The sequence below is a fragment of the Cimex lectularius genome, unplaced genomic scaffold, assembly GCF_000648675.2.
Source record: "Cimex lectularius strain Harlan isolate CLEC.00 unplaced genomic scaffold, Clec_2.1 scaffold404, whole genome shotgun sequence".
Classification (NCBI taxonomy): domain Eukaryota; kingdom Metazoa; phylum Arthropoda; class Insecta; order Hemiptera; family Cimicidae; genus Cimex; species Cimex lectularius.
In genome coordinates, this window is record NW_019392941.1 from 99,640 (window position 1) to 123,630 (window position 23,991).

Genomic DNA, 23,991 nt, shown 5'->3' on the forward strand with positions numbered 1-23,991 from the left:
TAAAAGGAAGGAGTTTTGCTTCTATAGGCTTTGTGGCTGTTTAGGTTGAATTAACATTTTTTGGACTGTAGTTAGATCCAGTTAATACGATTTTACGTTACTCAAGTTTTTCTTGGCTATAACCGGCAATTCTACTGTTACATTTGGCATTCCAAGGCAAACGATGGAGTTGCAGCAGTGTTGGAAAGTCGGGCTTTTGTCGGAAGAAGGGTTACCAAATGGTTTCGGCGCCATATGAGCCTATGGCCAAACGTTGGAATTGCGGCTGAATAATTCACCGCGGAGAAAATCGGAAGCGACGACACCGGTTGATAATTGTCAGGCGTAATGCCAGTGATCTCAACGGCAGCGGTCTTGAATTCCAGATCGACTTTCGCTCCTGGGCCACCTCCAGGAAGAACGGCAATCCGGTTGCTGAACTTCGTGTTTCAAGTTCGAAGGAGAGAAAACCTGGGGGGACAAGTAGCAGGGCTGACCCGCTCTTCTCAGTCACTGCCCACATCACGTCCCGTTACCATGCTCCACACTAAGGTGAGTACGCCTTTTTTTCTAACAAGATTTGAATACAAGGCGATATTTTGTAATAAAATAGTAAACAGATTACAACCTACAGTCTCCCATTTAGTTATTTGCACATATAATTATTTTGTGTTTATAAATCCATAATCACTGTAGGTGTTGAAATAGTTGTGAATTCCATCAAGAAATTTAATTATTTTATGTAGTTTTAATTTTTTTAAACTTTTAACAGATATTTAGATCTTATTTTGAATATAAAACTAACGAGAAAAATGTAATACCTATCCTATTTATTTTGTGACACTACATTTTTTTTAATACCATTATGTTACTAATAAATCTATTTATTACACGGATTGGGAAAACTTAGTGGTAGCAGTATATATTCAATTTATTTGATTATTTACATTTTTTTGTAATATAACTATTTGTGAGCTCACAATGCCTGTTCTAAGCACAAGTTAAACTTACTGAGAGCAGGTTAATTTTAAATTATTTTGTTCGATATTTTCATTTAATTTTTTCTCTTAAACTAATGGTTTTTATATAAAGCAAATAAATTCATTTTGGTATTTTGTATTTTTTAAATTAACTGGTCAAATGAGACCATGTATTAATTTTACAATGGCAAATTTAGTAATAAAACTAAGATAGTGCTTATTAGCATGTGATTTCTATGTCGATGTGGGAGATATTCAGATCTTTGTGTATGTCGCCATTGGAAACATACCATGGAGCATCTTCAATATTTCGTAGAACTTGGTTTTCGAACAGTTTTAATATGATTTTATTACTTCTTTTGGCACTTTCCGAAAGTTTTATACCATATATGCATATTGGTTTTAATATGTGATTATTATTTTATTTTGTATTGATAGCCGAAAATTTCTTCCCAGCACCAATAAAGTTGACGGTATTTGAAATCAAGTTATCCGTTTGTGTTTGGTATGTGTTTTTCAATTTAATTTTTTATCTATTGTCATGCCTAAATATTTTACTGAATTCTGGGCAGGAATTACTTTACTAGTGAAGACGATCGGTTTGTCCACCAATTTTCTCTAACTGAAATTTTGAACGAATTTCTGGTCGTTTATTCTGACCGTCCTAGTATCTATCCATTGATAGTTGCTTTGAATGCCATTCAAGCATGGATTCATTTTTTAGCAAAAAGGCCGATTCTCTTGGGCAAATGTTGTAATGTTTTTGTTTTTCATTACTGTTAAGTCACTTGTATAAAGCAAGAACAGCGCGGAGCCTAGGATACTACCTTGTTATTCACAGAACGTTAAAACGTAATTTTTTGTTTATTTTAACCTGTTTCGGAGGTATATTCAACAATGGTTTGTTTATAATATGGTCTTGACATTTAAATATTTCAAATATGTAAACTTATGTACAAGTGTTTGTTTTTCGTTTTGTATAACCTATATATCCTTCATTGTTGTGAAATGTGGTTGGGTCCAAAATTTGATTAAATGGGAAATCACTATTAACAGAGCTTCCTGAAGTAGTTTTGTTATTTTTCTAAATTGACTGGATTTGCCCATTGTAGGGTTTAATTCACATCTCAGTTTGGATAGAACAATTCATATCAGTCCATAGCCTTAAGACCTTACATAACTTACAATTACATATAAAAAGAATAAAGATGATTCCAAAAGAAGAAGTTGATGAGCCATCAGTTTATTCTTAGATCTTGCTAAGAATATTTTTCAAGAAGACATAAAACTATAATAACTTGTTCAAAAGGTTTACAAATGATAGGATTTTAGGATTCAACAAATCTAACAATTTTTACAAAACGATTGTAATCATTGTACCTAGCTCTCTCTTTCACTCATTCACTCTCTCTCTCTCTCTCTCTCTCTCTCTCTCTCTGACCACCCCCCTTCTCTCCATCCCCTCTCTCTCTCTCTCTCTCTCTCTCTCTCTCTCTATTTTCTGTTAGTTATTTACGGTTATAAATATAATAACAAATTAAAAATAAATAAATAAATGTAATAACATGTAATGTACATATAATATATATGTAATAGTATTGTGAATTGTCTGTAAGTAACTAAAGAAAATATAAAAAAAGAACACAATTTTTTTAACAAACAAACGACCTATTCGACATGGTTGTACGTCTATTATAGATCGATCAAAAAATAATGGTAAAAAATAATGTAATGATGACTATAAATTACCTTGACATGTGTAAATATACGAGTTAGTAACATTAACAATGACAACGTGCTTAAGACGTGGAAAAAGTGGCCGATGAATACTTCATTTCGTAAGTTACGATCCGATAAAATGACGAGAGATGGTGAAAAACGTTCCCTTGCTAGTTTGTGCCTCTTTCACTTTCTAACAACCTAAACAGCTCGTATATTGCTAAACGTGCTTACAAGTCTATGTTTGATGTTAAATGAATTATATTTCTTACATTGTATTGGTGTATTGTTGGTAAAATTTGTTTAATTTCACCTAGTCACTCTGCCCAAAAAACACCAAACATTTAGGATCTAGTTGGGAAGGTTGGAAGATAACAAGGGAGATTATCCTGTGTGTAACTATACGTGCTTTCGAGGTGATTATTTAAACTGGAAAAATAACAATAAAAACCGATTCCACGAAATGTAGGTCGTCGTTTTCAAATAGGTGTATGAACACTTCATTGTGACAGTAGTTTCTTTCTAATTCTTTTCCGGTAGCACAATGAGTCTTTATTTGTAAAAGCCTGACATAACCAGCTTTTATTCGTCCGACTTGAATGTTTGCCCACTCAGAATGAAGACTATAGAACGTAAAGTGGTCATACGAGGAGGTTGGATAAGAGAAAGGTAAAGAAATGTAGTCTGACGATAAATGCGACCTTGCATTAACACGCTTAACAAGGGAACAATTTCCGAGTTGAATTAACCTGTACAATTCTGTTTAAGAAAAAATTGCATACACAGAATTTCGAAAGATTTCTATTTTATTTCGGCCAACGAAGAATCATCTATAAGGTGGTACTTTTAAAATCAAACCAACATATTTGATGTTTCATTTAAAGTTCTTGCCTGATTAATGTAATAACTGAGTTGAACTGTTAATTATAATTCATTTATTTTAAGTAGAACTAGACATCTGAAAGAAATTCTGTCATAAAATTACATACGATTAGTAAAATAGATTGGTCAGTTTACCAGTTAAATGAAAAATAAGTTAAATAATTTTGCTTGTTCGTTCTTAACAAATTACAATTTAACTAATTGATCTTTTTATGTAAGGTTTTTGGTCGAAATGAAAAAGCTAGTGGTTTCGAACCCACGACCTTCCGCAAAATACGCCGCTGCTCTACCACTTTAGCTATCGGGACTTCGATCCACTCGGACACCAACTCCCTATCTCAACCTACAACCTTTCGAATTTTCCCTCCTTTTTGCCATTTTTTCAAATGTCGTGTAATCAGGATTGATCTCGGCGACATATGAAGTGGCCACGGGGAGTTGTGGTACTAGCTTTTTCATTTCGACCAGAAACCTTACATAAAAAGATTAATTAATTGAAAGAAGTAATTTGGTCAATAGACCACTAAATATAATGGATTTAAAATTTAACAAAATTAAAATTGCCTTCACGACGGTCACTATTTTATTTATAGAGTGGAAAAAGGGACATTAGAGTATTTGATTTTTAGTGCCACATACCCTCGTTTTAATTTAAAATATTCATAAATACTTTACATTTTTTAATTGTACTGACGAGTATCTTTAAAAAATAACAATCAATTATGATAAATTGACTTTGAGATGTGTGAGCCTGTATGCAAAGAAACATACTATTGGACAAGCGTCAAATAATAAATTTTTCTATCTTATTTATTATCTCTGATTGCTTAATTCCGTTATGTTTTGTATAACCTATATATCCTTCATTGTTGTGAAATGTGGTTAGGTCCAAAATTTGATTAAATGGGAAATCACTATTAACAGAGCTTCCTGAAGTAGTTTTGTTATTTTTCTAAATTGACTGGATTTGCCCATTGTAGGGTTTAATTCACTTCTCAGTGAGACCATTGATCTCACACCTCCCTTTTACGAATTGAAACGGGATTATAAAAAAAATTAAAGCGATACATCAAAACCTTTGTCCCCTGTTCCGATGCTTGGAGAAAACAGCGGTTTTATTGTATATAGCACATTGGTTTTGTGATTCTTTATGTGTGTACTGAGTGTGAATGTGTGTCCTTTAATATAGGGACTGAAAGGAGAAATATCTAGCACTCCACCTGACCTATCTAGTTCTTTTATTGAATTTGTAGAATGAATGTATTTAAGTATGAGTGAAAGTGTGTCCAAATTTAAAAACTACATACTCGGGACTGATATGACCAAGCTGTGTATTATATGTTTGCGGTAATTACATTGTATCTTATTTTAAAACTAACTATAGATAAACATAGAGTGATGAGAATACGCAATCCAATTACAAAATTTCCCATTTAAAAATGTATTATATTACATCGTCAGGAGATTTGGACAAAAGTGGTGGTATTTAAGCATTATGCAAACACGTTTCAATTTTACTCCCTGGGATTAATTTTTTTTATATCCAAATAAATCGAATAAACCGAAACTGAAAAAAAAATTTATTTTGATATTTTATAAGATAATCCTCCAAGGTTAGTCACAGAAATATAAATGTAATATTATTTATTTTTTCGCAATTTATTTTTAATAATTACTAATTTACAGACGTTCCGTTAGTAATAATAGGTCGTATGATGTACTGAGATAAAAAACGTTTACAAACCAACCTACGTGACAAAAAAGAAATATATAGGGGGGGGGATATTGCGGGTCAAACCACAAAGAATATGTAAGCCTGATTAGGGATAAATGACGGTACATCAAACTTCACCATCGCCCATGACTCCTATCTTGGATGTCAAAAAATGAACATACTCAAAAAAATTGTAAAAATACAAATATAACTTCAATACAAAGACATTAATAAATCCACAAAATAACAACGGCTCACAGATAACATCTACGCCAATCCAAACAGAAAAGTAAATAGGAAAAGTGTAGTCGATCACAAAGCCTGATCAGAACCATAGGAATAGGGATAGGGATACGCGAGGCGGCCACAAGGCCTACTGCACCTCGACCTAAATAGATCTATTGTGCTCCTCTGTTAATTATAACCAACTGGCCAGCTTCAGGCTATTAACCAGCCTCCAAAGCTTTGCGAGCGGTTCCTTGGAATCTTGCTTGTGGTTTTTCTTGTCTAGTCCTGCACGGCCGGGGCGGATCCGGTAGTTTCTACGTTATGTGAAGCAATACTCTGGGAGATAGTGTCCTTCTCTATCTAGGGAGTGCGCGGGAGAACAGGCTGATGTATTTCGGCTCGTTAGCCCTTTGCGCGCGGCATACGACCCGATGCACAATGCGGGCCCAACCACTCGGAATGGACAAGCGGAGAGCGAGGTTGTCTTGACCCTTCGGGGCTGAGCTGCCTCTACACCAAACCTGCGACGGTAACACCATTCCGTCGTATGCGGAGGTGCGTCAACTCTCATCTTGAGAATCAAAACGTCCGATAAGGCCGAATAGGCCAGGTGCGGACGATGAAGATCCTCTAGTCTTGTGACGACAAATATGCGGGAACCTCATGCAAGAACCTGCACCTACATAGACCTTCGCAAAAACACAAAATGTCTTCTGCAGTCTCCTCCTCTTCCTGGCAGTATCTGCACAGTGTTTCTTCTGTCTCTCTTCCTATCCGGTGCATGTTCCCCGTCAAAAGTCCAACCAGAATGCTGGTTCGGTTGCGGTTGCCTTCCAGTAGTTTTGTAAGTTTTGCGGATGGCCCTTCTGTGAATCTCTTCGCGTGCCTCATACCTGTGGTATTGTTCCTATCCATAAAGGATCCATAGGATCCATTTTAAGATATATCCTCTTTTGTGGCAGGCTGCTAGGCGGCAGTAGAGTTCCGGGCCCATAGAGTCCATGTTGGTCCCTTTTTGGCCAGCATGTCAACCTTTTTGTTGCCTCTATGCCCCGAATGTCCAGAGACCAATGTCAGGGCCAGGTCATTAGTGTCGCTGACTTACTTTGGGGTACTTACTTGCCTAGGTTTACCGTTAGTTCGGCCTTGGGGTTAACTCCAAAGACTCCAGCTCCCTTACCCTTGTCGGTTTTGGAGCCGTCAGTATCAGAACTATAAAAACCCCTGAATTCACTGCAATTAATAATATGGTGAATAACTCACCAAAGAACCCGACACACGCATCTCATCTCTTAACGCTTCATAAAAGTTGAGTTATGAGTTAAGAATTGACAAAGAATAATATAATGCAATAATCACTCAGACACAAAACTGAAGCCAAAACACACCTAACATACAAAATTAGCAAAAATAGCAAGACTAAAATGATTGGTAACTACTAAATGACATTTTCATTTAAGCATAAATTCCATTTTTCCCCCAGTTGCGTAAATGCAACATAATTTTTTTCAAAAAATTGTACTTCAGACTTTTTCATTGATATCAGCACAGTTAGTCAACCAAGCTTGTCTTTGTGTTAAGCTTATAAGATAAGCTATGTTCCTGATAGACCAAACTTTTAATTTTTTTATCTGTGCATCTAGTAGATTCCACGTCTTTCTAGCAAACTCTATTCTTAGCAGTATTAACTAGTGATTAATTGCAATACCAAAATATCTTTTCCTAATTCTTCTCGGAGATTTGTTATATCCTATAAACGTTTGTAGGCAATAATCACTTCAGCAGTCCTCTCTTAATCCTCTAATATGCCAGGGCGGCTCTGCCGAAACTCGGTAGACGACTGAAACAACCCAAAGGCGATAAGGAGCTTATTTAAGGCTTGATCGGATGATACGGGGCAAAGCCGACTAATCTACTGAATGCTGTCTGCCATTATTGGCCGAAAGCTTCGCACTCTGGTGTTTTTCCAATGCTTTAGGATTTCTCCTCGTAGCTAGGAAAGCTGCCGAGGATTTGGAAAGGGGGACAGTTTCCGTCTGTCCATTTATTTATGGCAAATCGGTCCCATTGAAGCTCACCCTTACAAGAGATTCGAAGAAAACAAAATCGGTATAAACAGAACCATTGCTAACTTAGAAAGAATACAAGATTTGTAACAAAATGTACTGCTTTAACTTTAAATCGTTAACTTCTGGTTTACTTTGGTAATTGATAGTGTTTAAACTAAATTTTTGTGTTTGTATATATATTTAAAATTAAAACGAAAAATATACAAGTTGCACTGCACGGCATGGTAAGAAACCGTCTGCCGGTGCAAATTTTTTTATGTGTGTTCCTGAACTTCAATTGCTTGAAATTGATCACAACGCTTGTTTTCCAACCGTGTATTAAAATACACAAATATTTTTTACTAATTTCAGAATTTTTCTTAGAAAATATCATAAGAATCTTTCGAATCGAGAAAATGCTCATGTAATATTACGAAATAAACAATTTTCAACTCATGATAAAAAATTAGATTATCGTTAAATTGGTTGGAATTTGTTGTCATGCTTGAGGAAGATCCTATTTGGTTGTGTTTTTGATGAGTAAACTCTTGTAAAATATGTTGTAATCTCATCCTTCCGGATGGAAGAAAATATCGTAAAACTTTCACCAGGTTCGGAAATCAACGATGGTGCCGTTGCCAAAATTATTTTTACTCTGTAAAGAAACAAGGCAGTTGACATATAATGAGAAAAACGTGCAACTAGAGTTTTATAAACGAATACATTCCTAAGCTTTAATTAAATTGTAAACTTTTGTTAGCGTTTAATTTTAAATGAAAAAGCAATACTAACTATACACGACAAACACGCGGCGGATACAGAGAGAGGGAGAGAGTGTGTGTGTGAGAGAGAGAGAAAGAGAGGAAGAGAGAGAGGGAGTGAGTGTGTGTGTGAGAGAGAGAGAAAGAGAGGAAGAGAGAGTGAGAGAGAGAGAGAGAGAGAAAGAGAGGAAGAGAGAGTGAGAGAGAGAGAGAGAGAGAGAGTGAATGAGTGAAAGAGAGAGCTAGGTACAATGATTACAATAATCGTTTTGTAAAAATTGTTAGATTTGTTGAATCCTAAAATCCTATCAACTAATCCAAGCTGGGCGTCTCACAAGGGGGCATTCTTAGTCTCACCCTGGGCACGATTACTCTTGTCCTTTCAGTCTATTCAAACACTTGATTAAAACACTACTTAAAACTTTGCCAAGAACAAAATGATTCTGATTCAATTCTAAAACATCATTTTCGTCGTAATTTTACTTGAATTGGAAATTTTAGACAAAAGTAAAAATATCCCATCAATATACTATAATTTTCGTAGAATCGAGAATATATTTCCAGTAAATAACTGTATTATAAAAATTATTATGGATTATTATTATCTTATTACGGAAAGTAACGTAGCTTAACAAAGCTATAATTTTAATAAAATTTTATAATTTTAGCATCTTGTTAAGCGTTAAAGTAAGTAAATGCAAATTAATTATGTACCTGATTCTTTTCAAACATTTTAATTATTTTATGAACTTCCTTTCTTTACATTTTCACAAAAATTATCATATCTTACAATGACATATTCGGGCTTACGTTAAATAGTAGTATAGTTATAATTAATATTTATAATTCCAACCTTGTCTGCAAACTTCTCGATAATTTAGATAGGCTGAAAATAATTTCAGAGAGACAAAATATGATAAAAAAGTGAAAATCCTTAATTTGAAAAATACATCCGGTATTTGAAAAGGAATGTTTGACGACGGTATCTTGTAGAAAGTTCAATTTCTAATAGTCACCAAGTCATAGTAGTATTTTCTCGGCAGCATGCCACAAAAAGTTAATACACTGACAGGCAAAAATTCCACACATTTGTAATATAACTTGATTAGTATGTGATTTTATATACTAATCAAAGTTTCAGTTTTTTAACGTTTGATAATTGAGTCTTTGTCTAAAAAAGTAAAAAAATGTCAATTGCTAAACGAAAATGAGAATAATAAAGTAAAAATATAAAAAGACGGACATCTAAAATTTGTTTTAGATTTTTAATTAACATTTCAATAGTACGTATTTCTTCCTCTTGCCTTAATTTCACCTCGAAGACGCCTCGACTTGCCTTTTACCAGTCGGAAAATGTCTCATTGTTGGAGGTTAGCTATTCTTCACCAAGAGACCTTTCAAGATCGTAGAGCTTACCAGGAAGGGATGAACTTGTCTATTCGTCTTTTGAGGTTATCCCATAAATGTTCGATGGGGTTCACGTTTGGATAACGGGCTGGCCAGGCTAAAACCCCGATGTTATGCTGTTGAATGTAGGTTTCTACTATGCGAGCGATATGCGGACCGGCATTACGTGCATTAGAATAGGATTGTCGCTGATTCATCGAGGATAGGCAACGCGGGGTGTTCTAAAATTTCATCTACATAGCGAGTTGCCGTCAAAGACCCACCATGAACAACCAACTTTGTGCGATTCCCCATTGAAATTCCCGCCCACAATACCACTGAGCTACGTTGAAAAAGTTGGCCCTGCGAAAAATTACAAGCTTCATACCTTTCATTTCGCCTTCTCCACACTCCTTTCACGCCCATCTGGGGATCGTGGAGCTACACTCTTCTGTAAAAAGTGCAGTAGACCAACTTGTAAAGCGTAATTGTTGTGTTCTCGAGCAAATGGGAGCCGTGAAACTTTGAGTACTGGTCGATTCTGGTCCTCTTATGAGGCGAAAAGCCATCAGTCCATACTGATTTAATCTTCTTCGAGCAGTGCGTTCGGAAATTTTGGCACTTGAACTTCCTGGACCTGACAAATCGCTTGAACCACAGTAAGGTGCTGGTTTCAAAAAATCTCAAAGTCAAAAAATGGTCATCTGTGGAACAGTCACCCTAGGGCGTCCAGAACCGGGCCTTCTATGAAAGGACCCCGTTTCTCGAAAAGTCTAACGGCGTTGGCCACACCACGCACAACATCCTCAGCACGAAGTTACATTTTTAATTTTGAAAATTGACATTACGAAAACAGAGGAAAACTAAACAGTTTATTGCTTCAGAATGAGACCGAATTCATTAAAAATTCGAAAAATCCTTTATCCTTGTTATGGATTGTAGACTAGTCGGTTTGCCTCGAAATGATATTCCCAATTTAATCCATAGCATAAACAAATATTTATTGATATAAACAATTAGACCAATTAAGGTCAGAATTTTCTTTTATTGAGAAAATTTAAAAAAATCAAAGTTTTTTGCCTGTCAGTGTGAACGAAAAATTGTAAATGATAAATACAATTCATCAAATACAATTTAAATTATTTATAGATAGAGAGAGAAAGAAAAAGGAAGAGGGAGAGAGAAAGAGAGAGAGAGAGAGAGCGATTGAGAGAGAAAGAAAGACAGATTTTCACATGTTTTTGTAAAACATTTTACCTCGGATTTTACATGTTTTTGTGTTGTGTTTTCATCCGCAATCTAAAACCATTTCGACTAAAATGATCTGAAAATTTTTTTTTAACAAAATTTTACTTTCACAGTTGTTAGACAAAAGAGATCTCTAAACATTCGAAAACTTTACTCGTTAAATATTGTTTCGTGACATACTACTTTCTTTTTTGTGGATCTCGGCTGTTTTAAAAAAGAAAAGAAAGACTTTCTGATGATAATATTTATTAAAAACATGACAGTGAAACGAGATTTAAAAACCGGCCCTTCTAAGCCTATAAACGGGTCGTTTTAGGTGGCCCTGCTGAATTTCTCTTCAAAAGATAACCTTATCGAAAAGCCAAAAAATAGTTATGTAATATTTTTTTAGACTAGTTTTCTATGTTTACTGCTTTTTAAAATACTTATTTTCTTACCGTTAAAAAACGATGTAAAGAAACAAATTATTTTCATGTATGATGTTGTATAAATCAATAAAGCCAGTTGTGTAAACAATATCAAAACTATCATTGACCAAACGAAGAAATATAAGAACCTAATTGTTGAAAATGATTATTCGGAGATCGTGAGATGCGGTCTGGTATGACGTAGGTTTTAGAAAAACATTCTTTATCGTGCCAACGGTTGAATCTTTATTGAGATCATCTTCAGGGCTCAAAGTGATTGTTTTCTGCATAATTGTGTCATTCTTGTGGATCGTGTTGAGAGTGCCCTATTATTGAAAATACTTTGAATTTCTTGATGTTGTTGTTCATGGGACTACTAAAAGTGTGGATCAAGAGTTAACATGAAGAATAACGAACAACAATAATCAAACTGAAGTTAAGATATTTCTTTTTATACACAGTGCCACAACTTTTTGTGATCATTTTAAAATCTGATTGCACCATCGTTTTCAGTGCAATAAACGTTTCAGATAACGGGTAAAAATTATACATTCTTATTTACATTTCAAAGGTGTACTGGCTACGAAAGTATCCTGACAACAAATGTTAAAAAAAGGCAAAATTTTAAAACGACACGAAAAATATTAAATACTGTTTTTTGGTTTTTCCATAACGTGATCTGTTCAAAAGAAATTCAGCAGGTCCATATAAATGGGACACCCTGTCCATCTAATAATCACCTAATGGATGCGTAGTGGATATTGTTCTACTATCAACTCGGAAAGTAACTATGTGCGTTTGAAAACTAAGTTTTATTATTATAAAGAGACTTTTATAGTTGTTAACCTTGTGAAATAATAATAATATTTTCAAAGTCCAGATGAAGCTTATACACTCCCAAAAAGCTTGCCGAAGAAACTGATTGTGAATATTTTTTCTCTCAAATTGGCCTTGTCGCTGATGTTTTATTACAAAAGAATATTGCAGTTCTGTGGGTAATCTTAGCCCTTAGTATGAGCCGTGTTCCCATGTAATGCATTTGATATTTTGCCTTATAAACTAGCCAAAATAAAATTTATATATATGTTACAGGGGTCGTTCCATCCATAATATATTTATAGCCTTTCATTTGTTATCACATGTAGCAGCGAACGGATTTATTTGTTGTAAGGCACTATTGGAAAAAACGTATAAGTTCAAGGACGAGTGAAATTTCTGAAAGTTCAGGCCGTTGCTGTGCAACACCCATCATCAAAACAGCTCCCGATCAAATCGGCTTTCAGTAGTCGATGATGCTGAATTACAGGAAAATGTAATCCGGGATTCGTACGCTATCACTCGCGGATTATCGTCCATAATTGGGGATTCAAATGCCACCCCTCCGCGCCCGCCGTAGAATGCGGGTTATGGGAAATAACTCGGAGGAATTAGATCCTCATGATGCTTCAGGCTCGGATATATAAGTAGAGTTCCGTTGGTTCAAAATCAATTGGACAAAAATAAAACTTAAACTGACTTCAAATATGAAAAATGGCTGTAACTTTGGCCATAAGCTTCTACGATGCCTCAGCATTTGATTTTGTGGTTTCTCATTCCAGCATAATCAAGTTTCTTTTTCAAAGGTCATCCATTTTTGTCGTCCTCTCCATTCGATTCGAACCAATAAATTTTGGTTCTATGGGAAAGATTGTGCATTTGGACTCTCGTATAAATTATTTTTTTCTTCTAATGTTAAGATATTTTTCGGTACGTTGTTCTTATTCTAGATGTACTTATATTTATTGCATATTGCAAATTCAAAATAAACTGTAATTACAAATTATTTGTACATTTAAATTAATTTAAATGTGTTTGTTAAAATCGAGTAGAGTTTATTATGATTTAAGACATTAGATATTATTAAAACTTAATAAATTGTGCTTCTTATCAGTTTTTATAATGTTTTCCTTACAGATAGGAATAATTGAATAACCCTTTTACTATAGTTAATTTAATTACCGCAGTTTAACTATTTAAAGTTTTGATTTAATTAACATGATAATATTATAAATTAGCTCACGATCCCATTTCTAAAATGTGTAAATACGACGGAAACTTCCTCGACAATCGGGCGCATTAACATTCCAGTGTTGAAACCGACTGGTGGAAACTTACTAATGAGTCACAACCAAGTTTAAAAAGAAATTGGAGAGTCAGGCTCTTTACTCGAAGGGAGAAAATGGCCTATCCAGCTCTAAAAGCCTAAGTTTTGATCTTTAAAAGTAATTACACAAATTGAACATGGCCTGGGGGAAAAATTGGTCTTTTTTTATCTCCTTGAAAGAAGGAAAGCTCATATTCATGAGCGCCGCAATGCCCTTGCAACACCCATGGAAATTATTTTAAACGATTTTTCCACTTTTTCTGTTTAGCCCGGAGAGAGAGAAAAAATCCCAGGGTAGTGAAATTAAAAGCTCGATATAACTTACATTAGGATTCCGGGGAACAAGTTCCCGAAGAAATTTCTACAGACTCACTTTCTAAAGAAATGTATATGAGTATTTATCGCTGGGGCAACCTGTTAAAAGGAGAAACATTTTGAGCGGGCCGCCCGGCTATGAAAGAATCCGTTGGTGTAGGAAATAACGTTCATCATTCATATTAGAAGAACTTTCAGCGGTCGTAAATTTGCATTTCTCTTCATTCTTCTTCCATTACCTTTATGGTGTAATTTTTAGTAAAAACCCACCTCCGGCCGGCTGACCTGACTAATTATATGACCGTTCTTAATCAAGAATATTTATCATTCCGTTTTTATGGAGCTTTCGTTAAAAGCGTGAAAAAAGACTTCTTTTTGCAACCGGATTCATTTTACAATATTTATTTAAGTACGCCATAGTTTCTTTTCTGATCATCTACAAGACAATGCAGTTCCAGAAAATATGGACTAAGTAGACCTAAAAAAAAAAAAGAACAGAGCGAGAGAGAGAGAAAGAGAAAGAGGGGGAGAGAGAGAGAGAAAAGGAAAAAGAAGAGAGAGGGAGTGAGAAAGTGGGAGGGAGAGTGAGTAAGAAATATAGATTGTGAGAGAAGATATGAGATCAAATATGGTTTCAATGTGAGAACAAAAAATATATTTTAGTATAAATAGATAGAAGAAGGGCCTGCATGATATAACAAGAGTGCTCTTCCTCAATCTAGCAAATGGAGACAAATAGGAAGAATTGATTGACACAGACCCACATTCAGAGGGGGGAGAAAGAGATATACGAATTATGGAAGGGGGAGTGAGAGAGAGGGAGCGGGAGTAGGAGTGGGAGAGGGTGAGGGAGATGGTGAGAGAGAAAGAGAGAGAGAGAGGGAGGGAGTTCAAGTGAGAAAGAGTTGTAAAAAGAGAGTTAACGACAAGAATAGGATAGATGGGATAACAAGCAGTGTAAAATAGCTACAATGTGATAAATGGAAAATTCAGAGTGAAAGAGAGGGGAGGGATACAGGTAGAGTGAGAGAGAGAGAGAGAGAGAGCGTGAGTGAGAGAGGAAAAAGAAAGCAGTAGAAAGAATGGAATATCAGAAGCCGAGAATAGGTAAGTGAAATAGCAAAAAATATCACCATAGATGAAAAAACATATTTTTTCGATAAACTAGATGGCATGTTTGAAAGCGTTACACTTTGCCCAAAACATTTTTACTTCTTAATCGTACATGATTTTGTAATAGCGTAGATTTATTTATTTAGAAATCGTGAGATGCGGTCTGGTGTGATGTAGGCTTCAGAAAAACATTTTCTTTATCGTGCCAACGTTTCGATCTTTATTGAGATCATCTTCAGGGCCTGGGATTTACAAACATTGTTTACATATAACAATTACATTTTNTATATATATATTGCATTGTATAAATTCACTTTTCCACATCCAAAATGTAATTGTTATATGTAAACATTGTTTGTAAATCCCAGGCCCTGAAGATGATTTCAATAAAGATTGAAACGTTGGCACGATAAAGAAAATGTTTTTCTGGAACCTACATCACACCAGACCGGATCTCACGATTTCTAAATAAATATCGATTAACGGTCACTAATCATCACAGTGTAGATTTAAGTTTTTCTCTTTGCAATTCTTTTTATTTCTTTTTTTACTCGTTTGGAAAGTTAACATTTGATCTGAGTTTCCTCGTGTAAATCCACTCAATATCGCTCCCTTTAGGTCCACGTCCTACCCCGGGCAGCTCCTCATCCATCATGAAAGCATTAACGAACCCATGAGGATTTTCCTTCTTGTAAGAGTTGGTTGCAGATTGCAAATCTCAGTTGAACTGATTTTCCCGAAGCTCAATTTAAACGACCCCCACCTGGCGACGAATGATGTTCAACTTTACTCGTTCCATGGTTTTTGATTTGGACATAAGTAGAATTAACTGAGCCCAGTATGACTACGGAGTTCAATGAATTTAGTTGTTGAAAGCAAGATGGATAGATCGAGCAAACTGAATCGTTCCTAACAACCACAGTGCAAGAAATGTAATGAGGCAATAAAACAATAGCAATTGAACTAGTTTAATTACTATAAGCTGTGAGACAAAAGATTCATGGTATACCTACAATGAATAAATTCCTTTATTTTTGGAAAATTTGTTAGATTGTTGGTGGGAATGATAAAAAAATGATACTTCATTTATCATTTTCATTGGTTCTTCGTTAATACGTCCAATAGGTGCATGACAAGTTTTGAATGTTTAGATAGTTGTTAATTAGTATTGCAAAAATATGGTATTTACTATTATTGTAGTTCCTTTGTTAAAACATTTTAGTTTCTCTCTAATAGTAAACCAAAACCCTCAACATTCTACTTACCAGCGGATGCTTCTTGTTGTCATATCCTGATCCTTTGATCGCACAGAATATTGCGTGTGGGGGGGGTCTTTGTGTCTCGTAGGCCGTGAAGAACTCCTTTATGAACTGAGCCGTATCCCTCCACATGACCAATACTTTTCTAACTAAATGATCGAAAGGTTCTTCAGAGTCCGCTAAAGATCGGTCTACTAACAGAACAAGTTAAGGTGGAGTGAACTAACAAACGGAAAATAACTGTGTAATGCGTTTGACAGCGAAATATTCCTTTAACTGAAGCGTATCCTTCCATGCACCCAATATTGGTCCTTTGTTTTTAACTTACCGAAAAATGGTCGCCAAAGATCGTCCTATTAATAATAATATTTGGCCGTGGAGTGAGTGCATACAACTGAAACCAACCGTTGTCATCCGATTAAGATTGGACAGCAACAATTGCTTTCTGGGTGGGCCATCGATCAGCGTACTTGTATCACTCTCACACTTTACCTACACCGCACATACCCCTATCTGTCCCTTCACCTTACTTCTTCCCTTAGCCGAATAAGAAGCTCAAGGCACATGAGAATAGCCAAATGGATCACAAATTGACAATTACAAATTAATTCAGCAACAATCACACGTTTTCCATTCATACAGTATTGCTCAACAATACTCCTATATTTTAAAAAATAGACTGCGTTTGTTACCTTTTAGGTGTACAAACGACTAGGCTACAAACTCACAACATGCTCTTCTGATTGCTTCAAGAATGATTTTACGCTATATCTAATGCAAAAAATAAACCTCCAACAAATTTTGCACGTTTCATAAGCTCTCATCTCACAACATTCGACTAGCCTAAAGATGGCCAGTTTTTTTTTTTTTTTGCTTTAGCATGGCCAGCTAAAGCCATGACTCGAACAAAGTGGTTGTTAACTCTCATCACGACATATGATCTAGGCCTATTATAAACGTAAGAAATATGTAAATAATTTACAGACAATAATATAAAAAATGTAAAATACCTGTTTACTTCATACGAATAATTATTATCCCAATAAACTCATACACACACGCTCTGAGAAAGAAAGAAAGGAGAGAGAGAGAAAAAAAGAAAAGAGAAAAGGGGAGAGAGAGAGAAAAGAGAGAAAGAGAGATAATGAGAGAGTAATCCGAGGTTAGTTGGAAGGATATATTTACAGAATGGCTGAATGATAGAAAATTAGAAGGAAATAGAAATAAACTAAGTGCGACAAAGAAATAGATGGATTGAGAGATAGACGAACAGAGAGAGAGAGAAAGAGAGAGAGAGAGAGAGAGAGAGAGAGATGAAGAGAGAAATCGTTCTTACTAGATAAAGTATTATTAGTTTATATTTGAATTGAGTGGGTCATTTTATGCTCTTTCAGTTAAATTGTATATCGAACCACTGACATGAGTCCATCAACTCGTTTGCCGTTAGGTACAAGCTGCGATTATTGTAGTAGAAACTTCAAACCTAATAGCAGAAACTCTGCACTAGACATTTAATCAAGATTATCAGTTTGAAGTTTATAATATATTTTAATTATAAATTATAATTTAATTATAATTTTCAACATTTTTTAAATATCATATGAAAGAAGTATACATAATATGAGAAGTAATAAAAAGAGAGTTATTGTTAATTTCTAAACCTTTTGGGGTGTATCTTGACGTGAAATGCAATAAGGGGTGAGTTTGTTGGCCGTCAAAATGTCTCGTCGTGGAGTGGGCGAGGTCATTGTACGGCATATCGCCGCTGGAGTGGTCAGGGGAGGTCGCCTCCGTCCCTTTCTTTGTCTACTCAAACTGGGTAGCGGGGAAATATACATTTTCTTTTTCACCAGCCAGTCGGTAACTCGAGCAGGCCGAAGGACAATGAAAAAGTCAGGCCGAAGAGGAAAAACAATTCATTTTGTTGTAAACCACCCTAGGACAGGGTTGCCGTAGGACTTTTTTTTGGGTTAAAACCACAAAGGGGTGGCGCACGCCTATAAAAAAAACTTAGGGAAGTAATTTTCAACTTTTTATATTTTATATTTCCTCAATTAACTTTATGACCCGGTATGTCGGGTGTTTTCTTTCCAGACAACTTAGGTTTCCAGGAAACAGACCCATTTACGTTTTATAGCATCTCTCGCAAATTATTTTCCGTCTTCTTTTGAGACCTATTTGAGGACAGAAGGTAAAACAATCTCACTTCTCTTGTGTCATGGATTGTTTGTAGCAATATTTGAAAATAAATTTGTTAAATAAATATGAATTCTTTTGTCTTCCAAGGGGACGTTATAAATGTGGAACACTATTTATTTATTTTATTTCATTTTTTTTATTATTTACGAGGGTTCGCAACAGCAGAGGCCATATAAACTCTCAGGGTGCCGGGGTTTTTGAAAAAAAGCCCTTACGTGATGAGCGCCGAGTCAAAGACAACCTTGCGGCCACCGACGCCCCCATGGAACACTATTAAACCTATTTCAGTTATACTCAGCCGAAAAATATTAGACACACGTCTGTGATTTCGATCCAATGCGTCTCCTGAGAAGAAAAACATTTTACAGGCTAAAGCGCGCTTTACTAACCGACATAATTCATGGTAGAAAAATGGAAAGAATCAAACATGTTACAACTAGCATCTCCAAAAACGGCCGGTATAAAAAAAGCTAATTAGAAATTACAAGTAAGAAATAGTTTAGAACATAACAAGAATAAAAACAACAAAAAGAAGACCGTCAAAAATTAGGGTTTAGAAAGAGTTCAATATGTGAAGTAAAAACCTCATTTTATAATGGCTGGATCCTGAGTCAGAACATAAACTACAACTATATTCATAAATACAACTATTTATTGCTATAAAGATTAAATGAAAAGGAAGACCAACATCGAGATTGTATTGAGTTGATTTGTAAAATAAATTGGATTATACTAGAAGGAGAAAGCACAAAATCAAATTGACATAAGTGCTGGAAGCTTAAGACCAAAGTTAGATCCATTTTTCATGTTTGAATTCAATGTAAATTTATTACAATTTATTTGGAGTCAATAAAATGTAACATTTTTATCAGGATTGAAATATTTTGTGGTTTCCGTACACCACATATTCTAAGGTAGCAGAGAGGTATTGGGTTCAATTTTTTTTTTTTATTTTAAACTTCTTCTTAGCTGTCAAAAAAATATCCTGGAAAGCTATCGTTTGGAGAAAATTCTTATGTAATATTACAAAATCAACAACTTTCAACTCATGATAAAAAATTACATTATCGTTAAATTGTATGAAATTTGTTGTCATGCTGGCTTGAAGAAGATCCTATTTGGTTGTGTTTTGATGAGTAAACTCTTGTAAAATTTGTTGTAATCTCATCCTTCCGGATGGAAGAAAATATCGTACAACTTTCACCTGGTTTGGAAATGAACGAGAACAGGCTTTTGGTGCCGTGTCGATATAATGTTGTCAAAATTATTTTCTCTCTGTAAACGAACAATTGCAAGGCAATTTATATGTATTGAGAGAAACATTCACGTAGACTTTTATAAACGAATATATTTGTAAGCTTTTATTAAATTGTAAACGTTTGTTAGCGTGCTTAAGAAGCAATACTATCTATACACGAAAAACACGCAGCGGATTCATAGAGAGAGGGAGAGAGGGAAAGGAAGAAAGGGAGAAAGAGAGAAAGAGAGAGAGAGAGAGAGAGAGAGAGAGAGAGAGAGTGAGAGAGAGTGAGTGTGAGAGGGAGGGAGAGAGTTACATACAATGAGTATAATATGTTTGTAAAAATTGTTAGGATTGTTGAATTCTGAAATCCTAACAATCAAACCAAGCTGGGCGTGCCACAAGGGACCATTCTCCCTCTCACTCTTGTACTCTTGTATACTCTTGTAGTATGAATCTAATCAAACACCATCCCATTACCCAATGCTAATATATAAATTCCTGTTTCTAATATAAGCCACTGTCAAAAACCCAGGGATACCGCGAGCACACCGAGAAATGTTGGAAAAAGGGTAAGATGAAATTGGCGTGAGTCTAATGCACCTAAATCATTTTTACCCTAAAACAAACAAGAATGAAGGTCTGTCATTTACTTAAGCAATAAAAACATCTCAGAAGACTTGCACATCACAGGACAACTGTTAGGATTAAAATCAGACATGAGTACAGTAAAAACAAAATACCACTTTTCAAAACTTACATGTACACACGTAGGATTAATGTAGGGAACCACAGCAATTTAATATATCCAACCCATCCAAACATTTCAATCCTCAGAAAATTATCCAAGCTCCCTACTACGCCTTGTAACTTCGCAAAATTGCCTTTGGTCAAGATTTGGTCAGTTTTTACTTAAGTTCTACACGAATTTTTCAACGTAAACATACAGTACAAGATCCCTCTTTACTATTTATCGTCCCCAGAATCCTCCATGTTACATAACACGACATTGACCCAAAGACCTCTCCCTCAGCGGGGAGAGTACTATCCGAAGCTACTTACTAGTTTCATAAGAAGTGTTCTCAGAGTCAGTGCTGACCATAGTATGAGGTAGATGACAAATTTGTAAGACACATAATATTATGTTGATGTATTGTAATAGTACAAGTCGGTGTGTTTATTATACTGCGCCCTTTAAGAACTGCTCCCCGAGGAATATCGAATACTCTGGGGGAGTGAAAGACCTCTATGTTTCTATCGAGTGCTGTGTTTGTGTTAATTTATTAATGAATGTAATTTATTAGCGTGAAAGGAAGGGGTTGCTGATAATCCCGCCCCGAGGAATATCAAGTACTCTGGGGTGAGTGTATGACGTCTGGAGAGTAAAAGTTATTTATTAGCGTGAAAGGAAGGGGTTGCTTATAACCCCTACCCGAGGAATATCGAGTCTCTGGGGGAGTGAATGTGACCAGACATCTATGTTTGTGATGATTATATATATGTATTGTATGTTTTTTTATTATGTATTTGACAACCTGAGGTACAAACGAGAGATTAGCATTCTAGAATATCAACGTTGTATATATTTGAAATCAGAGAGTCAGTAACCAGATCAAGACGTTCAAATGGCTGCAGGTTAAAACAAAATATGCGCGAAAGAAGAGGAAAAGAAAGAAAACAGGCAGAGGGCCGGCGATAACTTCAGCTGTTTGTCGGCCCATAAACTTCCCACTTATATTTAAGAACTCCTATATCCCCCGTTATTTGTTTAAAGCACACAGGTAAGTACTAGTTTATCAAGGAACTCGTTTAATATGTCCGGTTCTTCCTTCTGCGGGCAAGTGTAGAACCATCGTTTTTTAGTAGATGTGTTGGTGTCTCTTCTGCTTCTTTCCATAATCTGCACGTGCGATTAGCTAATCTTCTTCAGATGTCCATTTTTGCCGAGTCCTGTTAAGAATCCTATTAGAATTCGCAATTTTTTGTTGCTTCTTTAATACATTCTGTTAATACATCTACTTCCGACTAAACGTCCACAGTTTGTTCGGAGGTTGTTGGATTGATTGTATCCAATGAGTCATTTCCATTGTTCCCTGATTTTCTTTTTATCCTTCTGAGTTGCTCATTAATAGTGTGCATTCCTATGACGTAGAAGGCCTAAATGTATGTTAGGGTGCAAATAAATTTAAATATGTAAAATATGTTGACTATGAAAGTGTCTATATTTGTGACAGATTTACAATTATTTTACACTTGTTGAAATATTCATCAAATGTTGGTTGAATTAATTATTGAATTTTTTTAGGTTATAGTCATCGTGCTACTTGCCGCAGTCTTCGTGGACGGAACTGCAGTTGATAAGTTACTTCAACTTCACAGGGTCATGAAGCTTGAACCCAAGTTTGAGAAAGCGATCACAAAAAACTTGACTAAAAGTACGGAGCAGAAAAGACACGTGAGAGGAGAACAGCAAAGCTTATATTTTCACCCAGTTCCTACCGGCAATCATGAACTAGTTCAGCCGAATCAGCAGCAAGTTTACATTCAAGAAAACCCAACAGATCAGTCACAGTATCAAATAAATCATCAGTCGGATCATCCGCAGTACTTTGCTACTACAACTCCTGATCATGGAACTCATCAAAACTTAGATGCCGTGCAGTATTATCCTGTTACACATCAAAACGTCGAAAGCGGAAAACAGGGCTTATTCAACCAGCAAGACAACTACAGAGTACCGGTTGTTTTCCGATTTCAGCCCAATTATGAGCACTACCTGCAGAACGTGCAATACGAAGCTGATCAATTGCAAGATACAGAAAATAAAAACGAGCTTGGCGATCCCCAAAGAAAGTATGTTCAGAATTTATACGATCATTCAAGCGCACATCCTGCAGAAACCGTAAAATACACTCCATTGCATTTGCTTGTAAACAATTTGGTTGAACCAGGGAAAACAACCATACAAGGTAAACTAACTTTTTAATAATAACACAGACATAAATTTTATTTTATATGATCAAATAAAAAGTGCTTCGGTGGTACAAGCTTTAAAACATTATAGATGGGGTGTTAGCTTTTAAAGAAAAAATATCAGACAAACTGGTAAGCATACCCACAGGTCATCAATCATATCGCAAACTTGAAACACGATTCCTAATCACCTGGGAGAAATATATACCCCTATATCTGATTCATTTCAACCATCGTTCATGCCGGACTTTACCTAAATTTCTTATTTAGGACAACTAACAATCGTGACCCTTGTCATGTACTTTTCAAAGAAACTGTGTAAATGATTCAAAGGAGATGAAAATTAATGAAATAACGTGAACTTTAAAATCGACGATATTTTTTATTTTTTCAAACGATATTTATAAAATAATAGTTCATTTAATCAAATTTATTATACTTTATTACGTGAAGTATTACAGAGTAGAAAATTGCAGGTGGATCGTTCGAATTCGGGAAACAGCCTATCATGCCTGTATATCATTATCTTCCTGTTCCAAAGGGTACATTTCCAGATACTTCGGTAAGTAGAAATTCTGAATAAATCTAAAAATAAAACCATAAAGGCAAATAATTTTTTTTTTATCCAGGCGGTAGAACTCAAAGACGAAAGAATTAAAGAAACCAGACCGTCCATTGCGGAATCTCCTGAAACCCCCGATGAAAATGAATACCCGAACAACGAAAATCATGACTACAGTATGTACGATTTCGGCTACAGAGTCACAGACAACGAAAAAGGGGTAGAAATGGGAAAAGTTGAATCCAAATTGAACGGTTTGACCAAGGGCAACTACCACGTCCTTTTGCCCGATGGTAGGCTCCAAATCGTCAAATATTGGTCAGATCACACAGGCTATCACACGGATATATCATATCGTTCCAAATTGTCAAGTTGAATTCGCGAATATAAAATATTCCGTTCTGTAAACCGTCGAAGTCAAAAATGGAGCTACCACGTTGATAAACGATAATAAATTCACTTTATTGCTTCAATCTATAGCATGTAGCAAGCTGTGTAAATATTTAATATTTGTATAAAATATTGTAAATAAACATAAGTTAATAAAAGCTTTTTTACGTAAAATAACATAATGTGTTTTTTATACAAACAGAAACCCATGTATTTTAGGAATAATATTTAATCTGAAACATACATCTGTACACTTATTAAAATAAAAAAATTACGGAAATGGACCATGGTTTTTACATTTTATGGCAAATTTAACTTAACTTGTCCAGCGTAATTCTGATATTCTTGCGTGTTCAGATGTTGAGATTTCCAGTGAGTCTCAACACGACATATTTTGTACATATTTCATTTGGTAATAATTATTATAGAAATACATATTCCATTT

General features: G+C 35.3%; 1 protein-coding gene across 1 annotated transcript; it reads left to right on the forward strand.

Annotated features, from left to right (window-relative positions):
* Positions 1 to 395: 395 nt before the first annotated feature.
* LOC106666703 lies at positions 396 to 23,671 on the forward strand. The gene is made up of 4 exons (XM_014394063.2): positions 396 to 531; positions 21,927 to 22,590; positions 23,071 to 23,156; positions 23,224 to 23,671. The coding sequence occupies exons 1-4, from the start codon at positions 517 to 519 to the stop codon at positions 23,530 to 23,532; spliced, it is 1,074 nt and encodes a 357-aa protein (XP_014249549.1). The 5' UTR covers positions 396 to 516; the 3' UTR covers positions 23,533 to 23,671.
* Positions 23,672 to 23,991: the final 320 nt, after the last annotated feature.